Source organism: Danio rerio, chromosome 2, assembly GCF_052040795.2.
Source record: "Danio rerio strain M-AB ecotype USA chromosome 2, GRCz13ab, whole genome shotgun sequence".
NCBI lineage: Eukaryota > Metazoa > Chordata > Actinopteri > Cypriniformes > Danionidae > Danio > Danio rerio.
Window position 1 is genome coordinate 63,415,001 of NC_141022.1, and position 27,817 is coordinate 63,442,817.

Here is a 27,817-nt window from a genome sequence, read left to right on the forward strand (position 1 = left end):
GCTCTGCTTGAGTTAGTTATAGTTGTGTTTAAATGTTTGATTTGATTAGTACGGTGCACCTTTTGGATGTTTAATAAATGTTTTTAATATATTCTAAACTATTCTCTCTGTCTTTTCAAGTGTTTGAAACTGGAAATATCTCATCATAAAACACACAGCCAAATCTGTGATGGTTTATTAGATTCAAAATGTAGTCTGCAAGTCTATTCAGTGTTTTGTTAATTGTTCATAAATAGTGTACTAATATAAACCATATCAAAAAGCACAGATGGAGGAGGGAACACCAGACACACATTGCGAGTCTGCATATGATCTCACTGAGCGAGCAGTGTACTGAGAGCGCGCAGGAACACTTGTGCATGAGCAGTGCATATTTGAGAGCTCGCAGACACTTTCATCCACACACAGAGGAAATCTGTGCACGAGCATTATATTGACAAAGCTGTTCATCATGCTCACATTGTGCATGACAGTGCTGTGTAATTTAATTCACCTGAATTTAAAGGGTCACGTAGGACACATATATCTAGCTAAAAAGTGTAAATTGGTTGTTTTTGCGTTATTTCAAGCAAATTCGTTCTTCCGGTTTGAAACTAATTTTTGAAGCTGCGTCACGGCCATGAGAATCTTAGCCTGTATTCCAGCGTGTGGACTGGACGTCTGTGCCAGAGTGTGTCTTATTACGTCTTACAGTGTGATGCATTAATGCATGAGTAAAGCTTGGTTCAAACCAATCAGCGCGCTCTATTGTGCAACTTCATTAATATTCATTACTGTCACAGTGTTTAGACGACAGAGACGCCACGTTGTTTTGGCAAAACAAGTGAAGTGTTGCTTTTATAATTTGCTGCAGTCAAGTTTTGTTTTCATTTTCTGTCTGTGAGAGCTCAGCTGGAGTCACGTGTCATCAAGCTAACTTTACCGCGGTTGGATTACCGTGGGCGCGACACAACGTGCGACAATAATAACTTACGTGTCCAAGGAGGATTATTGTTTACCTGAGAGCTGTTCTCATCTGCAAACGCTGAGATCCGGATTCGCTTGTAGTCTCCTCTTCATAAAGACGCGGCTCTAGTTGCTGGTGATTGTCCTGTCTCTACAGATTTGGTAAGTGAGCGACCAGTGCTCTTTGTTTATTCAGTTTGTATCGAACAAACTAATGCACCGAGTGTAAACATGTTAGCACTACAACCAAACTATTACCGTCGTGGAGGATTTTCACCACATTTTGTGACCGGAATAACACACACAGCTTACCTGCCGAGTGCATCTGAGTTACAGAGAAATGCAGAGTTTATTTTTTCTCCCATTCGCCGTGCGGTATCAAACATTGCATGAAAAATACACGCTTAGAGCAGATCCTCCAATCAAATATCTCGTTTGTCGCGAGGGACATGAATGAATTCCCTGAATGAAAGAGCCAAACTGCAGTTGTCCATGTAAACACAGTCACTTTCTCCCCTGTGTGTGTGTGTGTGTGTGTGTGTGTGTGTGTGTGTGTGTGTGCGTGCGTGCGTGCGTGCGTGCGTGCGTGCGTGTGTGTGTGTGTGTGCGTGTGCGTGTGTGTGTCAAATAGACACTCCCATATCATCCCTCTTTAGTTCCTCCGACACTCCCCCAAAACGGAGCTGGACACGCCCACTTTTCTGGCTTTTTCCAAAGTAGAGGTGTGAAAACACCCTGCTGAAACGAACGGGTTTTCATGGCCCTTTAAAGTGAATACAATAATGGCAACAATAAAAAAGAAAGAAATCTGCATCTTGTCATGGCATTGGAGTTTACACACAGGCCTGTTGTGTCTAGCCAAGCTATTCACAGATATTGCCAGATCATCACTTTACCTCTTCCATACTTTTAATACACTGTCCTCCTTTCTTGCATTGTCTTGAACCTTCACATTGCCAAATAAATACTATATTGTTGGTAGTCTGCATAGGACATTCTGCTTCATCATATGGCTTTCTACTGGTGTAAATTCTCTTCAGCACATTTAGCCATGTTATATTGTCCAGTTCTAATTCTGTAATTATTATTATGGTGAAAGTCATATAAGAGTCATGCAACATTCTGAGACAGTAATATTGTGGGTAAGGTAAATACCAGTAACAAGTATCTGTAATGGAATACAGTTTGTAAGTAACTTGCACAACACTGCTAATAATACACACTCCTGTGTGTGTACTAGTTCACAGAAGACATGACTGTGGGTCTCATTAACAGTATTAATGGGAAAACCTTCAGCAGTGAGGTGAGCCGGCTATCTTCCTGGAGCAAGGTCAACATCTCCAGCTGACTGTGGAGAAGATGAAGGAGACTATTGTGGAGTTTAGGAGAGCGCACACACCCAGTGTAACCCCACCGGTGCTAGCCACCCAACCTGCTCCGAGCTGGTATCGAACCGGTGACCTTCTGCATGGGAGTCGGTTGCTCTAACAAGGAGGCTAAAGACCATGACCTCTAGCGTCTGTCACTAGAGCACCTCTAGAGGTCAGAGGAGTGAGTTTACCTGCACAGCACACACTAGCTGACCTCGGTCACACCCACCCCCCTAAACCTCACCACCATCCGGGTCACGGCACCAATGCAACCCTGCCGGTCCTACACAACCCAACCCGCTCCAAGCTGGTATCGAACCGATTGAGCAGAACACTCACTATTGTCCTCTGAAGAGTTTCAGAACACTGCGCTGCACACGCCTGACCACTCCACACAACCACACTGACGGCCAGAACTGCTTCCCTGATGCAGAACTGCTTCATCTGAAGTGTCTTATGAAATACACACAGAGTCTGAGCGGCAACAACAAGAAGGTCTCTGGCTCCAGTCGGTGTTTCTCAGTGGAGTTTGCATGTTGGCGTGGGTTTCCTCCGGTTTCCACCACAGTCCAAACACATGCGCTATAGGGGAACTAGTACTGGATTGCGTCTAGATAGGAATCCGCTGTATAAAACATATGCTGGAATAGTTGGTGGTTCATTCCGCTGTGGCAACCCCTAATAATTAAAGGGACTAATCTGAAGGAAAAGGAAAGAATGAACACACAATTCTGAGCTTTTGTTCTTCCGTCACACACACACACACACACACACATGCAGACCAGCTGTCTGTAAAAGAGCCGCACACACAACATTATTATACCGGCCCGTACTCAAGACCCACCCCTCACTGACAAAGGTCCAGAATTTGTTCTGCATATGAGCTCATTTGTCCTATTTTGACTGCTGTGCCATCATAAATTGTGGACAATACCCATGAAAATAACCTATTGAAGGAGAGGGGTCTGGCTGCAGACCTGGTGCAGATGCAATCTGAGCTGCATACAATGCTTTTTAATGAGCTCACCTAACCCCACCCCTAACCCCGCCCCTCACAGTGACGTCACTCACTCCATTTGGCATCCCAAATCCACTCTGCATCCCAAATTGTGACTGAGGACAGCTGAATGCGCTGGCCTGTTTGTTATTTGCCTAATAAATGACAATCAGCCTCAGTTTTTAATTTAAGTCTTTAACAAAGTCCTGTTTTTTTTTCTAATAATATATCATGTGATAAATTTGTATCTTAAAAATGACTATTGTTTTCATATTTCTTTATTCTAAATCTTTAGGAAAGGTTTTTAGTACATTCAATTGTGTGGTTATTATGACCATGCGACAAGCTTAATGTGCCTAAAATGTCTGTAAAATTTTATATTTAAATAAAATTAAATAGAATTATAATAGAAAATGAGGCGAATAACTGCAAAAATGTCCACTTTACAAAACAACAACGAATATACGAGCCTGTTATATTACATTCAGCACATCTGTGTGTGTGATAAAAGAGTGAGAGATGAGGACACACACACACACAACGACATCTGCTGGACAACACACACACACACACACACACACAACGACATCTGCTGGACAACACACACACACACTGACATCTGCTGGACAACACACACACACACACACACTGACATCTGCTGGACAACACACACACACACACACACACACTGACATCTGCTGGACAACACACACACACACACACACACTGACATCTGCTGGACAACACACACACACACACACACACACGCAAATAATAATATTCATTCATTCATTTTCTTTTCAGCTTAGTCCCTTTATTAATCAGGGGTCGCCACAGCAGAATGAACCGCCAACTTATCCAGCACATGTTTTTACGCAGCGGATGCCCTTCCAGCTGCAACCCATCACTGGAAAACATCCACACTCACTCACACTCATACACTAGTGTCAGTGTAGTTGATCAGTTCCCCTATAGCGCATGTGTTTGGACTGTGGGGGAAACCGGAGCACCCGGAGGAAACCCACACCAACACGGGGAGAACATGCAAACTCCACACAGAAACACCAACTGACCCAGCCGAGACTCAAACCAGCGATCTTCCTGCAGTGAGGCAACAGCACTACCTACTGCGCCATCGCGTCGCCCACATAATAATAATAATAATAATAATAATAATAATAATAATAATAATGCTGAAAAATGATAGCTTTGGACACCAAATATGTTTCTGATATTATAGAATAACCCATTAACAAATCTTACAATAAAAAATAATAATAATTAAAATATACATTCACGTTTCTTTCAATCTTCACTGTTTGTACTGCATAACATTTGATCAGTTTAATGTTATTGTTTTTTCTATTTTTAACATCCTCCACTGCAGCTTATTTCCGCATTCATTTCAAAGAAGCGCCACCCTGTACTAAAATGGCGGCTCTATTGACGCATTCCTTCTAATAGACAACAACAGGGTAGGCGACATCTAATGTATATATCTATGGTTGGGCGGTAGCGTCGCTACTTTCTAAATCAAATAGCTTTTCAGTAGCGGATCGCGGATCAGTAAGTGACGGCACTGACATTCACAGAGCTGCGAGGCCGGTGTCAAGCTGATGAAGTAAAACCATATGCAGTCCAGAATGACGATTTCTTCTTCTTCCCGTTTTACGGTGGTCGACAACAAAATACGTGGTGCGCTACTGCCACCTCTCGCTCTGGTCAGTGACGGCGCCAGCCAGTACAGTCTATGGCAGGGATGGGCAAACTTGATCCTCGAGGGCCGGTGTCCCTGCAGAGTGTTGTTCCAACACTAGTCAAACACACCTGATCAAACTAATCAGTGTCTTCAAGATCACTTGAACTCTATAGGGGGGTCTGTTTGAATAGGGTTGGAGCTAAACTATGCAGGACACCGGCCCTCCAGGATCAAGTTTGCCCACACCAGGGCCCGGTTTTTCAAAAGGTTTAATCCGGATAAAATTGATCCAGATTTAGTAATCCTGTTTTTGCGATCCATGATCACGTAATCCAGCTTACTTTTTGAGCCAGTTTTTCAAAGCAACATCGGATTGGATCAATCTGATCCGGATAGGAACTTTTCAGGATCACTAAATCTGGATAACCAGTGCTCAAACAGGATAATACATCACAATGTAGAACTATAGATATGTAAAGAGTGACAAGTAGAATAGCCAGCGTGGGGTCAATATAACTTTATTTTTATTTGAATTGAAAACTACGAAAATTTGATAATTATTAAAATAATAATAAATAATAAAAACAAGAAAAACAACACCCCTTCATCTTTTAGCAGTCCGCTCATCTGAGACCTACAACACAAACACTGTACATTGAGGATATTTATAATAAGTTTCAAATATAGATGTAAATAAAAAAAAGACTGAATGTCAAAAACTCCACAATAATCTCAGACTTCCTCATCTGATGTGGAGGGAGCAGCTTGTCTGAGCGCAGCCTTTGGGAGGGGGATCTCAAGTCATTGGTCTTGGTTTGCTGCAGTTTGGTCAGAGTCAGTTGTTCCTCTGCCAGATGAAGCTGTGCTTCTGCCCTTTCAGTCTCTTTTTGCAATTTTTGAAAGAGATTTAAAAAATCAGTGATTGCCACTCTTTGCAATTTTTTTTTTTGTTATTCTGTAATCATTGCATGCATCACTAATAAACATTCTAAAAACAAAAATATTTTCCATTGTGCTGAATATATATATATATATATATATATATATATATATATATATATATATATATATATCAGTTAGTGACAGAATAAAATGTATTGTTTTTGGTCAGTTTTGACAGCTGTTTGGGGGATTATTTTATGAGGCCAAACTCTTTCTACTTTGCTGTAGGCCTATACTGAAAGGCTGAATACATTATACTCACTATCAGTGGCGCAAAAAGGGGGTATGCAGTATATGCGGCGCATAGGGGCGCCACACATGGGGGGCGCCATTGTGCCAAAACTATTTTTGAAATTATCCATATTAAAAGTTTTAAATAATATATATATATATATATATATATATATATATATATATATATATATATATATATATATATATATATATATATATATATATATATATGTGTGTGTGTGTGTGTGTGTTAAAAATGTTTATTTAGCATTTTATACGTGTATAATATTGTATTTTATTAAATTAAAAAAATCATTCCACCCAACACCCCCCACCCCCATTTTTCATACCATATACATGTTTTTATGAATTTATTATGTATCATTTATTATGTATCATATTGATTCATCAGGCCTTTTGGTAACTTCTTAGCTCAAAACTATTTTAATTTTAGCTACAAACAAAGTTATAACATTTCAATTAAACAGAACATTTGTTTGTTTCTGTTTTTTTTTTTTACACTAAACATTTGACAGTCTTTTTTATTTCACTTTTAGCAGTTTCAGTCAATTGTTCTTGCAAAGACAGACCTTACACTTCTCAGTATGCATGTGAGAAGTAATTGCAATGTTCTTTTGCCCTTTAGGACTCTCATGTCTATCATTTTGTTTTGACAAATGTAGTACAAAAAGTCCAAAAGCAAGGCTAGTCAAGGTGATATAATCATTTAGTGAGGGAAAATTAAATTGAGAAGAAATTTGGGGTGGTATGAGATGCATTTCTTTGCGACCTAACATGCTTAATGTAATTATATCTTTTACTACTTCATACTATTTCAGTTGTGTTCAGAACTGCGAAACTATGTTTTGAAGCATATTGATATCTTCATGAAAAAATATCTTTATTGATGGAAATATTTTACACATTTTATCACTTGCCTGTTATAAAATATAGTTGGATTGAAGGGGGGCGCGCAAAAGTTGAAGCTGCATACCCATCAGCAAATGCGCAGTTGCGCCCCTGCTCACTATAGCCTGACGGATGAACAAATAAAATTAAAACCTTATGAATCAATAGTATATCTCGTAAGATACTGTGTGATCCAAAAATAGTATTATTTAATAAATTTTTAAAGTTTTCATTAAATTTTAGGCATGAAATCCACACTAAATCCACCCTTCTGATGGGATCAGTTTAATCCAGGTTTTTTGGATCAAAGTGATCCAGATCCTACAAAAAAGGTCTGAAAAACCCAAACTAAAGGTTTGATCCGGATCTAAACCAAGATTAGATTACGTGATCTAATCCGTTTATGTAATCCGTTTTTTCTTTTAAAAAACCCATTTTCAAGATTTGATCCAATCCCTTATCCAAAATCCTAGATTACTTTTGAAAACCGGGCCCAGGTCTATGGGCTGACACAACAAACTAGCTTGATGGAAAGATGACTGAGGGAGAGGAGCTAGGCTATAGGGGATGGGCAGTATTTATGACACATGTATAATAGTTTGTAAAAATTGGTTAATATTTTGCATCAAAATACTTTAGTGTGTTGTATTTTTAGAATACTGTAAAATATTTGGTAGAAGTCTACATGATGACTTCATAAAAATGTGGCCACTGATAGGCTATCTGCAGAAGTCTGCTGAAGGACTTTTGATTTGTCAGTGGGCTAAGCGCTTCCGGTGAACTGTATGCCGTTACAAAATCTGCACGTTTAAGGTTTGTTTTCTTTAAAATTAAGCGATATCCCATAAATAAAGTGGGTGTCAGACTGTACAATAAGCTCTGTATTAAAGAACAGTTCCGTTGGGTCAGTTGGTGTTTCTGTGTGGAGTTTGCATGTGCTCCTCGTGTTGGTGTTGGTTTCCTCCGGGTGCTCCGGTTTCCCCCACAGTCCAAACACATGTGCTATAGGGGAATTGGGTAGGCTAAAATTTACTGTAGTGTTTCTGTGTGAATGAGTGTGTATGGATGTTTCCCAGTGATGGGTTGCAGTTGGAAGGGCATCCGCTGCGTAAAACATATGGATAAGTTGGTGGTTCATTCCGCTGTGGTGACCCCAGATTAATAAAGAGACTAAGCTGAAAAGAAAATGAATGAAGGAATGAATATTTAATACTACTCCAGTGTATACAGACTAGTCAAAAACTCCAGACTCCCGTTACATGGCAGCAGCAGGATATGAAGAGTTTATTAGCACAAAATGATATCGTGTTTAGGCTGCGCGTTGAAGAGTACAATTGCAAAACACATGATTTATGGAAATGACTAACACTGGAGATCTGAGTTCACCAGTCGTGTTTTTACACTTGATATTGAAGAATAGAGGTAAAGTTGGTTTTATATTCACACATTCGGACTTTCCCCTTAATAATATAATTTCTTTAAAGTATTATTTGCAAACTCTAAATAGTGAAATCATATTAGCACTCAATGACTATCAAAGTACAACATTGTTCACAGTCAAATAAACAGTGTTAATGTTGTTTTCAAGTCACACTTGCATGCTAATTCCTATCGAATATTCAAAGTAACATGGTAAACAATATAGAGACTTCTAAATGAATGAATGTGGGAATATAAAACCAACTTTACCTCTATTATTGAAGATTCCAATTGCAAAACAACATTTTTAGACAACATTTATTGAACAAAAATCAAATAAAATAACAACTTCATATATCACCCTTTTAAATTATGACTGTTAAGAGATTCCACTGGCCACACAATGGATATATATATATATATATATATGAGCAATATCACACTCGTAGCAGTGCGATATGGCTGTATATCGGCACTGGTGGGAGGTGTGCAATGCCCCCATATATATGCCCCCGATATACAGACATATCGCACCGCTACGAGTGTGATATTGCGTTTATACAACAGTTTGACAGCATAATCGTGTATATAAAAACAAAATCAAACACAGAGAGTTTCAAAAACCCTTTTGTATGTGAAACTACTTTTTTCCACATTGGATTTAAATCATAAGCTGACAGTCGTGTCCGCTTTTTGCTGGCTGTATGTGGGCGGAGTAATACACAAAGGGTAAAGAGGCTGTAGGAGTTCTGATATTGCAGAATATCGCACGGCTATTAGCCAATCAGATTTGAGAACCAGACAGAACTGTTGTATAAATATATATATCAGCTATATGAGCAATTCCAGCGTTATGGATGTGACATTTGCAGTAAAACTCAACACATAAATTGACAGAGAAAGTATATGTTAACATTATATTGAAAAATGTAATTATATTTTCTAGAGCAACTAGCCACAGAGTTATGGGAGCAGAAAAATATCAATCTGTAAACGTGTTTTGTACTTTAAATGAGGAAAATAAGCATGCGTTATGGATGTGACAAAAAAGTCTGCCAGTTTACAGTATACAACACACTTTGTAGAAATTCTGTGAATTAAACTGCACAACCCAAAAGAAATAATGCTAATCAAAAGGATTAGAGTCGGCTTTCTATAAAACAAAATTGCTTGGTTTTATTTTATTTAATATTTTCACATTTCTGAGGAAAAAGTGTGGTTATGGATGTGACATCTCTCTGTTATGGATGTGACGCATGTGAAATTACCATTTGTGTGACTTTGGTAAATTAAATAGAATAGTTTGAAAACATTGACAGATGCATTTTTGAGTATTTTTAAAGTACTGTAAAATACTTGCTTACACAAAAAAAACAGAAATGGTTTTCGTATTTTGGTAAAAACGAAAGGTTGACATTTGCACGGAATTTCTCACACATATATATATATATATATATATATATATATATATATATATATATATATATATATATATATATATATATATATATATATATATATATATATATATTCCAACTTTATATCTGCATTTCATTGTTTAAACCATAAATAATTTATCTGCATTACATGGTTTAAAAAATATATGATTGACTTGGATTAAAGTTGCTTCGATTTAAAAATGAAAATTGCAAAAATAGCTTATATGTTGTGATGCTTTTGCCAGGTAGCTTTTAGCTTAGCTTGCTACATTTCCCAGAATGTAGCTATTAGTGTGGTTAAGCCACATTTTAAGTAGAGTTGCTAATAGCTTAGCTAATTTTTCAAGTAGCTTGGCCAACACTATTGGTCACTTATCCATGATTACAGCCTTAAAAACTAAATACACATTCAATTAATACAGAGAAACAGTATCTATCTATCTATCTATCTATCTATCTATCTATCTATCTATCTATCTATCTATCTATCTATCTATCTATCTATCTATCTATCTATCTATCTATCTATCTATCTATCTATCTATCTATCTATCTATCTATCTATCTATCTATCTATCTATCTATCATCATCATCTCTGGAGGTTTAACATATGTAAATGACCGCTTGTTCAGCCCCGCCCCCTGTGAGCAGTGGTTTATAAGCAGGCGCGCGCTTCTCGCTGCGTCTCTGGAGTGCTGATCGCGTTGGAGACGCACGTTCATCGTTTCTCCCAGAACTGCGACATCACAGGTACCCGGTTTTTAGCAACATTCACGTTTTCTCCGCTCTATTTGTGATTTAATATGTTTAGATATAGCTCGCGTGGGCCGTGGGGTGATTAAATTCCCGCGTGTTTCGGCCTTCATGGCGCACGCTGCTCTTAAAATGGCGGCAGCTCATTGAGCTCTTCATCCTCCTCATCGCCATCATCCGCTTTTATCGGCCTACTAATGCCTTAAATAAGTGTAATAATCACGCGAAAGTGTGTGGTGTCGTGTAAATCTAGTTTTGGCTGTTCTCAGGGGTGTATTGCTGTGTGTTTTATTCAGCAGTTCATCTGTTTGTTTGGCTCTATTGTTTGACCTAGTTTGGATTCGCGCGCGCGCTGACCCACATCTGAATACCGCAAGCTACTGTTGAAATGACTTATTCAACGCGTAAACGCTTCATATGTGTTTAATTTAAGGTTTAATCCGTCTTATAAACCGGTTTTTGTGAAATATGCGCGAATTGCGTTTTGTTCGTGGGCTGAATGAACAGATGTGCTTTTTCTTCAGAACACACTCGTGTTTGATGTACTCAACTGCTCGTGTACCGAATGTGTGTGTTTTTGCTTTAAATGTGCGTTTCTGTTCAGATCCATCATGTCTGACGAAGGGAAGCTGTTCATCGGCGGGCTGAGCTTCGACACCACCGAGCAGTCGCTAGAGGACGCCTTCTCCAAATATGGTGTGATCACCAACGGTAAGTTCCGCCACTCCGGGCCAATCACAGGCTCGCTCTTCGTGTGATTTGCATAATGAGCTCATTATAGGGGCTGGGCGTGGTTACGAGAAGTCACATGGCGCGGGATAAGCCTTCCCTCGTTCTGATGGCGATTGTGTATCACAGGAATCCCGTTTATGTAGATTTAACAATGCAATAAAGTTCATATTTAAGGATTTTAAGTTTATTTTTACTAATAAATGTGCTCAATGTGATCACATTTCGTACCATGTAGATCTTAAGGTCAAATGTTTGCTTTAAAATGTAGAAATATAAAATATTAACAGTTTAAAATCTGTGTAATGATTACAGGTCCAACATAAAGTATAAAATATTGCTAAATTAAAAGCAATATGAAATTTAAACCTTAGATTTATTCAGTTTTCTCATATTGGTCGTCTGCATCCCCATTAATGGCATGTAATCCTGTGCTAGTACATTCTGAATGCGTTACAGCACAATGTTTTGTTTGACTGACGTGAACAATAGAGCATATGAACTGAAAGATTTTATTTCCGTAAACCAAATGCTACAAACTCCCTGAATATTACTTCAACTTTCAAAGTGTGATGTAAATAAATAAATGATGGTCAACTGGGTACAATACCAGCTAATATTTGCAATTTTTGTGTCTGAATGACAGCTATCGTCATACTGCACAGCCACAGCTCATTATCATGTCTGTTTCAGTTCATGTTGCCCGAAACCGAGAAACCAACAGATCCAGAGGATTCGGTTTCGTGACCTTTGAGAATCCAGATGATGCGAAGGATGCACTGGAGGGGATGAACGGAAAGGTTAGTTTTGGTTTTGATCCACACTTTTAACAGTCCCAACTGAATATATAATGACAAGATCCCAGCAAGCCATCCCAGAAATAGTGCCTTCACTAAAATGGATATCTTTGGCATATTGTCTAAAGCATTTCAAAATTAGTCCTGTAAAGAGTCTTAATTTCACTGAAGTGTGGTGTTGTAGGCCTTTTTAAATGGGTCCTAATTTTCCCAAGTCATGTAAAGCTATTAGAGCTAGAACTAAAACTAATCAGACAAACTCCACTAACCAACAATAAATCAAGCTTTGTTATAGAAGTTAATAAAGGGACGATGTTCAACAGCTGTTAAACGTTTTTACAACGAATTTAATTCCCAAATTGGGGGAACTAAGACCGTTCTTTATGATAATAACAGCAGTACGTCTTATTATACGAAAACTCTACAGAAGGGGGCGCAGACATGCTGTTCCATGTCTATTTATTAATGTTAAGCTATTGCTAACACATTGGGTTGAATAAGTGCTATACTCCATACCTTTGGATCAACAAAAATGGTGTTTTTTGATTCTAGAAGAATACTCTAATGTACTCTGAACAAAACAAAAAAAAAAGTGTTCAATTAGATTGCTTATTCTGGCATGTTTAAAGTATCTAAAAAAAAACCTAAACTAGTGTTTGGCCCTGTAAACGCATTTATTGTAGTCTTTATATGTGACTAAGTGAAACTTGCAGAGACGTGTTTACAAACCATTTAAATGAGGAGACTTCACATTATATTAAACTAACAAGTGGCACTGAAGAAACTGACGTTATCATTTGCTTTTTTAATTTGTAAATGATTAGTTTTTGTCTTACACAATTTTACAATAAATATAAATCTAATGTGAATTCTGCCGTTTCTCCATCTGTCAGTGTAAACGGTGCATGGTTATGCAAATGCTTAACACAACTCCATTCCTCTTCCTCATTGGGAAGTATTGGAGTGAATACTCCTACATAATGAGTTTATTGGTTGAATTTCAGTTTCTTTTCAAGTGTCCATCCCTTATTTAAAGTCACAAACTGCAGTTTTGATCAAAGCTTAAAGTGGCGTTTTCATAGTTATTAAATTATTAGTGTTTTTTTATGCTGAAACTAAGCATATGCTCTAGGGAAGACAGATTTGTCTTGTACACTTTAAAGGGGACCTATAATATGGCCCTTTCTACAAGTTGATGTGCTATAATCTGCAGCTGTTGTCATATATTAAAGTATGGATCCGTTTATGCAAATGAGGTAGAGATGGGCACTAGTGGGCGGGGCTTTCCCCCTCTGACACGTACAGAGTTAGAATATCAGTGTTTCTGCAAGTCTGATTAGAACAAATATAATTAATCCAGAGGCTGCTGGAGATTCACATAACTGGGTTAAACCTAGCTGAAGTCATTTTTTGCACACCTGGTGCCCTTTTAAATTCTATTGGTCTCAGCTATTTAAATAAAGGAATGTGGCCTGAAAATAAGTGTTTCCCTTTTATCTGTGTTGCAGTCTGTGGATGGCCGGACGATCCGTGTGGATGAGGCAGGTAAAGGTGGAGGTGGCGGCGGTGGCCGATCAGGTGGAGGAGGATCATACAGAGGTGGTGGAGGAGGAAGAGGAGGTGGAGGAGGATTCTTCAGAGGAGGCAGAGGACGAGGAGGTGTGATGAAAGCGGATTAATCTGATGTACACTCACATGCTGAACCTGCTGCTCTGTTTTAACCTGCTGCTGTTTTCAAAGGTGGAGGTGGAGGATATGGAGGAGGAGACCGCAGTTATGGAGACAGAAGCTACGGTGGTGGTGGAGGAGGATACAAGAGTGGAGGAGGTGGATATTCCTCTGGAGGAGGCGGAGGGTACAACAGAGACAGGTGTGTGTGTGTGTGTTTGTTGCCTCACTTATATGCAGTGCAGTTTTATTTTAGGCTTCAGGGGTGAAACTGCTGTATGCTACAGGAGAAATAAGAGTAAAAGATCTTCTTCAGACTTAAAAAATAAATAAATAAATAAATAAAAATAGCAACCACTGTGCAAACATTTAAGACTTCGGACAATTGGTTTCTGAAATGGACAAAATGGTTTCTGTGACAATCTATCCTCAAACATGCCTTATGGATCTAGATAGTGTAGTTTTTGTTGTAAAATAAAAATCAATAAGTGTAACTTCAATGTAAATATATTGTTATAATTTTGCTCTATTGTGCTGCCCTAGTGTTTGTTCTTGCTTCACTATGCTGTGCAGTTTTTATTTTATTATCATTATTTTTTTACTGCATTGTAAACTTTAAGCAACTCCTTTTTTAAATGGTATTAAAATACTGAGAAAATCATGTTTGGACTTGAGTTTCACAGTTTAAGGTCAGATTTGACCAGATGTTGCGTTGCTTATATTAGACTAACAGGTGCATTTTGCTTCAAGATCTTCCACTCTGCTTTTGTGTAATATCATTCCTCTGTGTTGTATTGGACTGTACTGCTTTTAATATTAGAGCTTTCCTTTCTGCCAAAGTTTTACCAAAAATTAGGCAATAAGGATTTCCATTTGCTATTGCAGTTCTGGATTAGTTTAACACTATACTAGTTTTCATGCATTTTAGTATTTTATTTTAAATGAAGCTAATATGGCATTAAATGGATGCAATCAATCTTGGTGTAAAGTCTCATATTTTGGCCAATACAATGCATTTTTAGACATTATCAAAATTGTGCATGTGCTAGGTTTTGTGCTTCAGGGACATATATGGTCATTTCTTTAGCCAATGCAAGTAATTGTTTAATATCCAAGTTGACTCGTATGTTTTGTTTGTTTCTGCAGAGGTTCTGGTTACGGTGATCGAAGCAGCTCGTACAAAGATGGCTATGATAGCTATGGTACGTATTAGCCTCCGCTCTACAGTCCCCATACAAGCATGACTGCCGTAGACTGGACAAACAGGCTTTACCTGACCTCCCACATCCATAGTCACCAGCTCATCTGCTTCTGTTAATCAATTCAGTTAATCCAAGAGTCGCCCTTTGAGTTGTACCGTACATCTAGTCTTTTTGCTGGAGTAGAGATTTGCCGAGTTGGAGGACCAAACGCATGACTGTGTGCTGACGGCATGTTCCGTGTGCATCTTCACCACAGTTAGGCTTTTTGTTTTTCCCCAATTTAAGTGCTAAAGCTTTTAATCATGGTGTATTGTGTAGTCACAATATTCTCTGAAGCTGCACAATACTTAATGACCAATGTTCAGTGTAGGTTTTTTTATTTTATATGCAGGTTCATGGCACATGTTTTAAATTAAGTTGCCAAAGTCTCATTAGTAAACGATGCGTGCATTCAAATCAACAGGGACACAAATTGCAATGGCTGTTTATTTTATTCATGTAGTGAAACCATTAACTTAATTTGAATGCATTCAGCATTAAAGGGATGGTTCACTCAAAGAGATTTTTACTCGGCCTTTACCTGTTCAGGCCTTTACGTTTCCTGTGGTAAAGAATATTTTGAAAGCTTGAAACTTAACCGTTGACTTGAGTATGTTTCTTACTATGGAAGTCAGTGGTTACTGAATTTCAGCTTTTTCTGTGAAATATAATCTATTTAACAGGGGAAACTAAAGTTTAGGTGGTGAGTATTTTCATCTTTGAGTGAACTCTCCCTTTAGATGAGCAATTGGCATCAGCTAAGGGAAATGCGTGCTTTGGTAGTCTTATTTTTTTATAATTGTTAATTCGGCTTGGTTCAATGTTAACAAGCGTGTATTTAAGCGAAGGTTAATAAAACCCGTTTTCTATGTAGATTAATATGGTGTTTTTGAAAAGCAAACCAAGTTTTCAGTTATTGATTTACACGCATCACAAATAAAACGGTCTTAATATGCCTAAAGCACTGTAAAAGTTTAAATGGCATCATGAAGTGCCTATGATCAATCTTTATGCATGTTCATCATAATATATTGGTTTAAATACATTGATCCACTCTCACTCTCCAAATCCAGCGCTCAAACTCTCCTGTGTTCATGTCTGTCAGTTATTTAGTTAGCGGGTTCGTGTTAAATGGATAGTTCACCCAAAACTGACAATTGTCATTTTACACTCATAATTCTGAACATGTCTCTTGTTGAACACACAAGATATTTAGAAAAATGTTGTAAACCGGTAACCATTGACTTCCATGATATTTTGAACAGAACCAGTAACCATTCACTATCATATTTTAGATGGCCAAAAACTGGTAACCATTGACTCCCATGATATTTGAGTGCTGACAACCAGTCCACTTTAACTGCAAATTTTTTTTTTTTTTTTTTTTTTTGATGAATATGGAAAACAGATACCAGTTTTCAGCTTTATGATGTCCGCTCATAATGGGTGACGAATACATTGGAAGTCAATGGTTACCAGTTCTTTAACATTATCTTTTGTGCTCAACAGAAGGCCAAATGTTTGAACGGTAAACGATTTGTCTGATTAACTTTCTCTGTGAACTATCCCTTTAATCAACATCATCTGTCTCAAATGTGTTGCGATTCTTCAGTGTCTTGATGTGTGATACTTCCTCCTCAGCTGTACAAGATTAAAACCCAAGACCTGACGCGTCACTGGCCGAGCGTTTCTAAAGACTCATGGATCTGTTCTTGGATTTGTTGTTTCTGTTCTGTTCTTGTACTTTTGAGGGGGAAAAAGGCTGTTTTGTATTTTTATTTCTCTCGGCCGTGAATGAATGAATGTTCCTCTTCTGCACCACGAGCCTCATTTTCTGAATCCTTTAGCGTTGCGTTTGTTGGGGTCACCGTCCGCGGTGCGACTGCTTTTATGGGGATCAAAGAGTGTTACTGTACCTGCGCTGTCATTTATAAGAGAACGGCTCCTTCTGTTAGCTGTGTTTAAAAAAAAAAAAAAGCAACAAATTTGTCCATGTTCAATATCCAAAAAGTGAATTCCTTTCAGACTGGTGAGCGCTGGAGCGTCCGGCATCAGTGCGGCTGTTCTTGCGGAGGTATATCGATATCTCTGTCTCTGCTCCATGCCTGTTTTAATGATGGACTAAACCTATTCTCACACGCGTTATATATCGATCATTTACTTGAAAGAGAAGCAGAAATTGTGAACCGTAAACTCCAGAACTGAGATATCCTTGTGCTCTTGTTTTTCTTTGTATTGAAATTTGACACTTTGTTTTTATTCTCATTTTTATTTTTGCTTTTTTCCAATTGTGGCTTCATGGAGCCTATTAAACGAAAACGTTTGTTCAAATGCTTCGGGTTCTGTTGTGCCTTTTCCAGACGAGTCTTCATGGGGAAATCACATTTATACATGGTCATCTTTTATTATCACCAAGGTGAAGTCGGGTTCTTAATTTAGCGAGTTTTGGACTTTTCATTTCTGAAATTATTTCTGTACACCAATTGATTTAAAGTTTAGTTTAATTCTACTTAGCTTTCCATGTTGAATGTGTAGTTTTGTCTATACAGACAGAAGTTTACACAAATGTCCAATTGTTGGACTTGAGGTTTTAAGTGCAGGGTTCATACGTCATGGAGTTTCGACATGGCATCTGGCAGGCCTGGAAAAACAGTAAAACCAATAACTTTTTTCTAAAACTGGAAATTAAATCACTGTATTAAATATAGGTTAGTTGTCTTTACTATCATGTCCTTGGCCAATCGCATGCTCACATTATTAGTGCAGTGTAAGCATTATATAAATCAATTTTACCGGGAAATAAATTTACTAAATAGATTGCTGAGTGTTTCACGATATGCTGCAATACGTTTGAAAATGCATTTTTATTTTACCATGCATATGTAAATATTGCATGAAACATGAGGGTCATAATTTAAGTTTTGGAAAGTTGTGAATTGTTTTTTTTTGTTTTTTCATAGTAAAAACGTGTATGAACCCTATTAGTGTTTAATGAAGCAGTGGTTGCCAAACTTGTTCCTGGAGGGCCGGTGTCCTGCAGATTTTAGCTCCAACCCTAATCAAACACACCTGAACAAACTAATCAAGCTCTTACTAGGTATACTTGAAACACCAGGCAGGTGTGCTGAGGCAAGTTTGAGCTAAACCCTGCAGAGACACCGGCCCTCCAGGACTGAGATTGGTGACCCCTGTTCTAAAGCAAATAATTGTAGAGTATTTAAATTGACTAAAAACAGTTTAATTTGATTGAGTTGGTTAAATGTGATCATGATTGGTTTAAACCACAGATGCCCAGATACCCGTGTCTGCGGGCCAATTCTGACCCATGATAACCTTTGATTTGGCCCACCAGCACATCTAAAAAGAGAGAGAATAATGGCCATCCATTCAAGATTGCCAATTCAGATTTAATGTAACTCTTTATTGTTATAAGCTAACAAATTAAATTTTATAAATCAGTAATTTATACTTAAGCGATTCAAGGCAAATTCTGTGTTAAATGTAATTGTTTTTATTACAAGTGATGATTAAAGTTATGCTGCATTCGGTAACATGATTTAAATTAATGTTTTCTATTTATTTTGAAATTTTATTAAATTTTTCAACTACCCATGGCAACTTTATTGTAACAGTGTTTTATCTTCAGCCCACGACTCAACGATATTTGGTTTTTGATTCAAACATGTTTGGGCAGCCTTGGTTTAAATGATGGTGAGTGACTCTGGGTTTAATCTGAAATGTAAATTGAGGTGAAACTTTAACACTGCCTGTTTTAAACTGGTATGGGAAATTATTTCACATCAGAATAGTTTTATTAATTTATTAAATATGCAGTTACACAAAAATAAAGGCACAAAAACAGGAGAAGCACCATTTTAAGGTTTTTAAAATATTTTTGCTTTAGTTATTAATATCAATATGGAGCTTTTAGTTTTGAATGAATGCATAGTTTGGAAAGTTAGCGCTGCAGCTAGTGTATGATGTTACACATGCCCAATATGATTAAAGTTTAAAAAAAAAATGTAATTCTATAAGTTTTGCACTCAACTAATATGTGTGCGTTAATGCAGATGCAAGTGTATTTCGGATAAATCAATTTATAATTAGATTTTCCTTACGAGTTTCAGGACAATGCATTTTGTTCAAGTGAAAATAACGCAAGTATAAATAATTCAAGTTGCATGTAATATGCACAAATTAAGTTGGAAAATGCAGATGGCACCTTTTCAAGGGGTTCAAACTGAAATATTTTGTTTCAATGACTGACATGCTCACTTTGGCTGCTGATATGCTAATAATGTAGAGCTTTCAGATACTAATGCATGAAAGCCATCACTGCAGCTTTAGTACCATTTCTAAATGTGTATGATAATAGACGTGAGAAATATTACTTTAGAAGAATGTAATTATATAATATACAGCAGTCATGCAATGTGTGTTTGATTTGATGCAGACTCTTCTCAGTTTGGTTTTTGATAGGAAGTTTATCAATATAAGTGCCTTCATCTTGTATGAGTGACAGAATAAAGCAGTTTGTTCTTCAGGTAAAAACAGCATTGTAAGTTGTATAAGAAATGTGATTGTGTGTAATCTACACATTATTTATTTATTTTTTAATTTTCATTGAAAGAAAAACAAGGTGAATTATTACATACAAGGATTTGACAAGACTTTATTTTTTTATATACATTTTCCCCTATTTACAACCTCCCTCCCCTTCAAAAAGTAAAAACAAACAAAAAATAAAATAAACAAATAATAAAAAGTAATATATATATATATATATATATATATATATATATATATATATATATATATATATATAAATAAAAGAAATAATAGTGACAAAAATGTAATACTAAATGAATCTACACATTATTATATGTACAGAAACTGTCCTGTTTATTTGGGCTATTTTAGTGTCTAACGTACAGTTCAACCTGAAGTTCACATCCCTGCCGAATTCAGATTTATTTTATACTGTGACTATCCATGCTCCATGCTTCTCCCAAAAGTAAAGATGTACACGAGGCATCTGTGCAAAATCAACATTTCTCAGCTTTTTTTTTTTTTTGTTTTTTTAAAACATTTTAAGTCAGATTTTGCCAGGGGGTGAATAATTTTGGGCTTGACTATATATTCTTAAGATGCCAAAATGGAGCTTTTAAATACAGATGCGTAGTTAAATCACTGTGCGCGTTACCTTTTAAAGAGTGTCTGAGCTCATATTTCTGAAAGGTTTTTTCAAATGTAATTTACTGGAAATCGTTTAGCACTGACTTTCGGGTGGTGTGATGCACACACTTCTCAGATGAATGTTATGACTAGGCCCACACGGAAATCTGTGCCCACAGATTTTTAGCTCATCATTGATTCTGTTTATTAACTTGAGTAAATGTGTGTAGATCTATTCAAGTTTTTTTTAAATTAATTATAGTAATATTATTGACTAATATGAAAATGTTCATCTGATTTATGTACACTGCAATTTGTGCAGTAATGTTTTCTGTCTTCAGTAGAGATATTATATGAGAGACTTGCTTTGTTTACCAAAGTGGATCTGATTGGATTTGCCTTTTAAACATGAAACAAAAGTTAAAGTATTATTTTTTTATTTCATATATCACGGTTTTAGTGATGATACTCCCAAAATAATTCTGCAGATTTTTATCAAAATTCTCTACAGAAATAGCATAAAACGTCCACAGATTGCGTTTGGCCCTAGTGTGACTACATTAATTTTACTAAATTTTATAAATATACATTTGCTAAATTTACAAAACTAGTTAAGCTTATGATGCAGGATTGAATGCTGTCACAGAAAATACACTCAAATTGTCCAGTAATGTGCAAGTTGGTAAAGTTGTTGTCTCTTAATTAACAAATATTTTCATTTACTCGTGATTTAATCATTTTGCTCATGTGGCTTCAATTGAATATTAATGAGATGATGTCATTACGCTGTTGTTTTGCCGACAGCCAATCACTGCTCTGCTGATCATCTCAGATCTGAGGCCTGTTGCACAGATCCAGTTGTAAGTTTCGGGTTGACAAATCTAAAGACATGCAAACTGCCCAAGATCAGCTCTAGATATGAACCGTCTGTGTTCGCTCAGGGTTTATCCCACAGTTAGGGATTAAGTTAGTCACGTACAACAGTTTCAGTTAGTATACTTTCCACTGCATGATTCAGCAGATTAACTAAATTCTGTGCCGAAATTGCAAAACTGTTTTGGCCCTGGAAAATAGTGGTGTTTTTATTATTATTATTTCAAATGTAGAGACAGCTATTATGAACAGTTGAAGTCAGAATTATTAACCCCCCTGAATTATTAGTTCCCCTTTTTATTATTTCTGAATTCTGTCTAACAGATTTCTCCAACACATTTCTAATCATAACAGTGTTAATAACTCATCTCTAATAACTGATTTATTTTCTCTTTGTCATGATGACAGTAAATAATATTAGACTAGATATTCTTCAAGACACTTCTATACAGCTTAAAGTGACATGTAAAGGATTCACTAGGGTAATTAGGGTAACTAGGCAGGTTAGGGTAATTAGGCAAGTTATTAATGATGGTTTGTTTGGTTAACTTTTGAAACATTTTTTGAATAAAAGTTTAATTTAAAGGGGCTAATAATGACACTAAAATGGTGTTTAAAACATTAAAAACTGCTTTTATTCTAGCTGAAATAAAACAAATCAGAATTTCTCCAGAAGAACAGATATTATCAGACATGCTGTGAACATTTCCTCAACCTGCTCAACATCACTGGGGAAATGTTCAATCCAGAAGGGGGCGAATAATTCTGACTTTAACTAAATGTAAAAACCATAAAGGTTGATTTTCCAAATCTGCAGATGAGATCAAGCTTTTGTTTTTGCTTAGATTTGAGGCTCTATATCCTTTAAATATTTACTGTACCAACTAATTTACACTAATAAAGTATTCATCAACAGCCCTCTCATTTCAATGAGTAAAAATCCTTCCTCATGAAGTCTTTGCTCAGCTGGAGTCAGCCCTTATTTTTATTTTCCTGTAAAATCAAAGACAAATTATAAATAAAATAATTGCATATTTCTGTTTTTGTGCAGTTGAGGGGGACTTTACTTTTTGTCAACAAATTTGCAATCACTAAAGGGAGCTGTTAATCATCAACATTACATTCATAATTTACTGAACATGTTTTATGCAGGATTTTTTTCAGCTTTTCCGTATTTCTGTGTGGGTGGACCAGCCGTCTGTGGAAGAATTTTCCTCAGCAGAATAATATAATTAAGCTTTATATTTTACATTTTATATTACTATATGTTAAAAATCATCTTTATATTTAAAAAATATATATATATTTAATGAATTACTGGTAATTATATAATAAACATTCAGTTTCCTATCTTAAAAGGTGTTTTACTATTTATTAACTTTTAATTTGCAACAAGTGAAACTGGGGGAGTGGCTTTGCTAACTTTGCTCACAGCTTATTGCTGGAATTTGTGTTTTCTAAACCAAAACATATCTTGAATAGAATCTGGACATATCATGAATTTAACTTGAACATGTCCACTTAACCAGAACAAAATCTGAACATGACAAGAAAATATGTTAAAGGCAACCATAACAAAACCTAAAAATATCCTGAATTTAACCTGAACAAATTCTGAACATAAGCGAAACATATCCTGAACATAACCTGAACAAAACCTAAAAATATCCTGAATGTAAACTGAATATAAGCAAAACATCCTGAAAACCAGAACAAAACCTGATCACAACCAAAACATGCTGAGCATAACCTGACCAAAAACTAGAACATATCTTGAATATAACCAGAACAAAAACCTTGACATAATGAGAATGAATCCCAAAATAACCAGAACAAAATCTAAACATAACCAGAAGAAATTGTGAAACATACCCTTAACAAAACTTGAACAAAACCAAAACATATCCTGAACATAACCTGACCCAGAGCAGGTTAGCCATGCAGTGTGTTACCATGTTGACAAAGAATGTTTAAATCTAAGTTACATTTATGATTCCAAAATAACCCAGATTGAAAATTAAGTAAATAATCAAGCAGTACTTAACCTGCTAGTTAGTGTGGTGTAAGATGTTGAGTGAACTTAAGCGCTCTGCCAGAACAAAACCAGAACAAATCCTGAACATAACCTTAAGAAATAGTGAACATATCCTTAACAAAACTTGTACATAACCAAAACATATCCTGAACATAACCTGAGCCATGCAGTGCAAGTTACCATGTTGACAAAGAATGGTCAAATCTGAGCTACATTTATGGTACCTAAAAACCAAAAAATGAATAAAAGTTAATTCCAACCATAATCAGAACAAAATCTGAACATACCCATAAAAAATCCTGAACATAACCAGAACATAACCTGATCATAACTAGAACAATACCATGATATACAGAGAATGAATCCTGAATATAACCTGATCATAACTACAACAAAACTGTGATATATGGAGAATAAATCCTGAACTAAACCAGAACATATTCTGAGCATAACCAGAACAAAACTCTGACATATCGAGAATACATCCTGAACATAACCAGAACAAAACTCTGGCATATTGAGAAGGAATCCTGAATATAACCAGAACATATCCTGAACATAACCTGATCATAGGCAGCTCCTTTAGAGTTGGTGGCCGTGGGTGCAGCTCTGGGGTTTCCTCTACAGAAGTGAATCCTGAAGAGTGTCGGTGAGGTAAAACTCCTTTGCTCTCCTGTTGACTTCTTCAGCTCCGCTCTCCAGTGCATCTGCATGCTGTGTCGTAGCTCTTCTGTTCCTCTGCCTCAACTCACAGACACTTTTCTGCTCATTTTATCATCAGCCTTTACAGAGACCTTATATGTCTGCATATTGTTACGATAACAGATGTAGCTCATTCTGTCAAACGCTAGCGTAGGTTGTGATATGTAGCGTTAATCAGGAGTTCTGTGATTAATATCTGATGTGTTTCAGTTAGAGTCTTCCGTCTTTGCTTTTGTTCAGGTTAAGTGTCCACGGTGGCGAGTGTTTGAAGAGGGTTGAGGATGATGAAGATGATTGGGTTTCTGGAAGGCTGAGGTTAGTGGACATACAGATGTCATTTTCATTTATTTCCCTACTAGAGCAGGAATATTCCCACATTATTATCCTATCCCATTGTTTTTCTTCTGGAATAAATCTTATTTATGGAATTATTATGTTTTTAAGTAATGAGCTCAATATTATTCACCCCTTCAGCAATATTAGTGTTGGATTGTCTGCAGAAGACACCACTGTCTTACAATGACTCGCCTAATTACCCTAACTTTACCCTAGTGAAGCCTTTAAGCTGAACACTAGTGTCCTGAAGAATATCTAGACTAATATTATGTGCTGTCATCATGGAGAAGAGAAAAGACTTCAGAGATGTGTTATTAACACTGTCATGTGCAGAACTGTGTTGGAGAAATCTGCTCTCCGCTAAACAGAAATGTGTAAATATTTGAATAAATAATTAAAATCACACAAGCGCTAGTGATTTTGTCTTGGAATAGCCAGCCTGATCTCACGAGGAAACTTAAGTATTTTGCGTTTTGCCAGTGTAGTGGCTGATTCGTAGTTCAGTTGTACGAAATTGTACGATTTTAAAAGGAGGCGTGGCACCTAACCCCACCCCTAAATCCCAACCGTCCTTGGGGGATGAGCGAGTCGTACTAAATTGTAGGAATTAGATCGTACGAATTCATACAAATTAGCCACTAAATTAAAAAGTTCTGAATTGCCGTGAGATTGTGTTGGAATAGCACTTATTCTGATCTGTGCTTATTGGTTTTATTAATTTGCACAGGAAAAGAAATCTGTAAAATAAAAACCTCCATTATTTATAATGTGAGAGTTAGAAAAGCTCATGTAAAGAATCATATATATATATATATATATATATAGATAGATATATATGAGCAAATCACACTCATAGCAGTGCCATATGCCTGTATATCAGCACTGGTGGGAGGCGTGCGTAGGCAGGCCTCGTGCCAACGCATGCCTCCCAGCGGTGCTGATATACAGCCATATGGCACTGCTATGAGTGTGATATTATGTTTATACAACAGTTTGACGGCATAATTGTGTATATAAAAACAAAATCAAACATGGAGAGTCTCAAAACCCTTTTGTATGAGGAACTACTTTCTTCCACGTTGGATTTAAATCATAAGCTGACAGTTAAACAGCTGAGCGTGCATCTTTTACACTGTAGATCTGTAGTGTCTGCTCTCTGCTGGCTGTATGTGGGCGGAGTAATACACAAAGGGTAAAGAGGCTGTAGGAGTGCTGATATTACTTAAATATATCACGGCTATCAGCCAATCAGATTCAAGAACCAGACAGAACTGTTGTATATATATATATATGTATATTAGGGGGGTTAACGGATCATGGTTTATTCATACGAATCACAACCCACGGTTCGGAACACACGTGGCCCACGGATTAATACATTGTTTCACATTTAGGATTAATCTACCAGTAAAACAATCACAGAGAGACGGCCTCTCACGTAACTCAGATCACATGTATGAAAGCATTTAGGCTTCTCTGTAAAATATAATGATGACGGAGGACGTTGTGGTGGATTATTGAAAGATCAGGATCTCAACACCCACGCAACACATTACAAACAATGGTGAATATGTTTATTAATCCCTCCAATCGCTGCTATCAAATCTGAAAACGCAGAAATCATGAATTTATTCAGTCTTTAGTCTTGAAGTTAATCAAATAGCACAGCAGTACTGGGGTTATAGTTCAGATATAACCACTGAGGACTTTCTTTACCATAATCCTCAGTGGTTATATCTGAACTATAACGCGATTAAAGTCACCGTCATACGCTTTTAACAACAAAACTGAAAGCTGTAGGCAGCGATTACAATATTTAGCCAGTAGATGGCGACTCCAGTCATCCAAAATATACTAGTGAATAATTCTTCAGAAATGATCATCAAGCAGTGAAACATGAAGATTTATGAGTGAAGAACTGAATCATTTACTGAAGATGAGACTACCATTATCATCTGTACAACCCATATTTAATTTAGAGTTCTACATTTAGCAACAGTAGCAGTGACAGTGGATTTCTCACAGCACTGAATATTTTACAGTTTATTTTAATTCAGCTGATTATTTCTGCATTTTATGCTTTAATAAATTACAGGTTCTTAGTTCTGTTTGTTAAACAGGGCTGTTTCTCTAATAAGTGGAAAGCAAAATACATTTGTCTCCTCTTTTTGGCTGATCTGCAAAATGCTCTAATCTGTGACTAAATAAACCATAATGTGATCTGAACTGGAGATTTGTGCTTCAAAATCCCTTTTCATCATTGATGCTTTTTCAGTTTAGGGTCACAGAGAGGTGCTATAGACATTCATTTCATGTGCATGTGATGACATCGGTTGTTTTGACCAGAATTAGTAGAGTTTTCCTGATCAGCGTTAATAAGAGCAGTGATGAATCTCTCACAGGCTTCAGATGATGGAGGATGAAGACGAGGAGACTGAAAGCCAGCTAACACAGCAGTTTGTCAGCGCTCTGTTCATTCTGAAGACCTGGAGAAGCGTTGGAGACGTGTGTGCGTGTATGTGTATCAGAATATATCTGCATGAGTGTCCTGAAAGACTGATCAGAAAACAGCTTTAACACACACACACACACACACTGCTGTGTTTACTTGATTAAACACTTGAATAAAATCACAACACACTCATCTCCTGTTGCACTGCTTTAATGCTTCTGGAACACACTCGACACACACATAAAGCACTTTAATACTGACATTATTATTTGGTGGATGAGTCCACTGGTGACCCCGGTCAAAGGACAGCGAGTGAGAATCCATACTTTTAACCCCTCAGTGTTTTATCCCTTTAATTATCTTTTTAATCATAGTGGTAATGTTATCATTTCACAACTTTTACTTAGGGTCTTGCATTTTATTTTCACAATTACATTTTTTTTTCAAAGCTTTTTTGTAGCTTTTTTTTTTCAACACTATTTTGACTTTTTTTAAACACTTTTTTTCCTCGCCTCAATTAATTTACCAAAAAGTATAAACTGCAAGAGAAAAATCAGAATTATGACAAGTAAAAATTATTAGATAAAAGTGATAATTATGACAAGAGAAGTGAGAATTATAAGATAAAAAGAGTGAGAATAAAGTGAGAATTATGAGATGAAGTGAGAATTATGAAGAGGAGTGAAAATTATGAGATAAAGTGAGAATTATGAGATAAAAGAGAATTATGAGAATAAAGTGAGAATTATGGGATAAAGTGAGAATTGAGATAAAAGAGAGAATTATGAGATAAAAGTGAGAATTATGAGATAAAAGTGAGAATTATGAGATAAAAGAGAGAATTATGAGATTAAAGTGAGAATTATGAGATAAAAGTGAGAATTATGAGATAAAAGAGAGAATTATGAGATAAAAGAGAGAATTATGAGATTAAAGAGAGAATTATGAGATAAAAGAGAGAATTATGAGATAAAGTGAGAATTATGAGATAAAAGAGAGAATTATGAGATTAAAGAGAGAATTATGAGATAAAAGAGAGAATTATGAGATTAAAGAGAGAATTATGTGATAAAAGTGAGAATTATGAGATTAAAGTGAGAA

General features: G+C 36.5%; 1 protein-coding gene across 3 annotated transcripts; it reads left to right on the top strand.

Annotated features, from left to right (window-relative positions):
* The first annotated feature begins 10,638 nt into the window (after positions 1–10,638).
* On the top strand, positions 10,639–26,908 carry cirbpa (cold inducible RNA binding protein a). Of its 3 annotated transcripts, none has more exons than XR_015477742.1 (8): positions 10,639–10,705; positions 11,313–11,419; positions 12,131–12,237; positions 13,743–13,893; positions 13,975–14,104; positions 15,049–15,104; positions 24,169–24,243; positions 26,650–26,908. XR_015477742.1 is itself a non-coding variant. In NM_001017797.1 (7 exon segments), coding segments are annotated over 6 exon segments (558 nt in total). In that variant the 5' UTR covers positions 10,639–10,705; positions 11,313–11,319; the 3' UTR covers positions 16,799–17,474.
* The last annotated feature ends 909 nt before the right edge of the window (positions 26,909–27,817 follow it).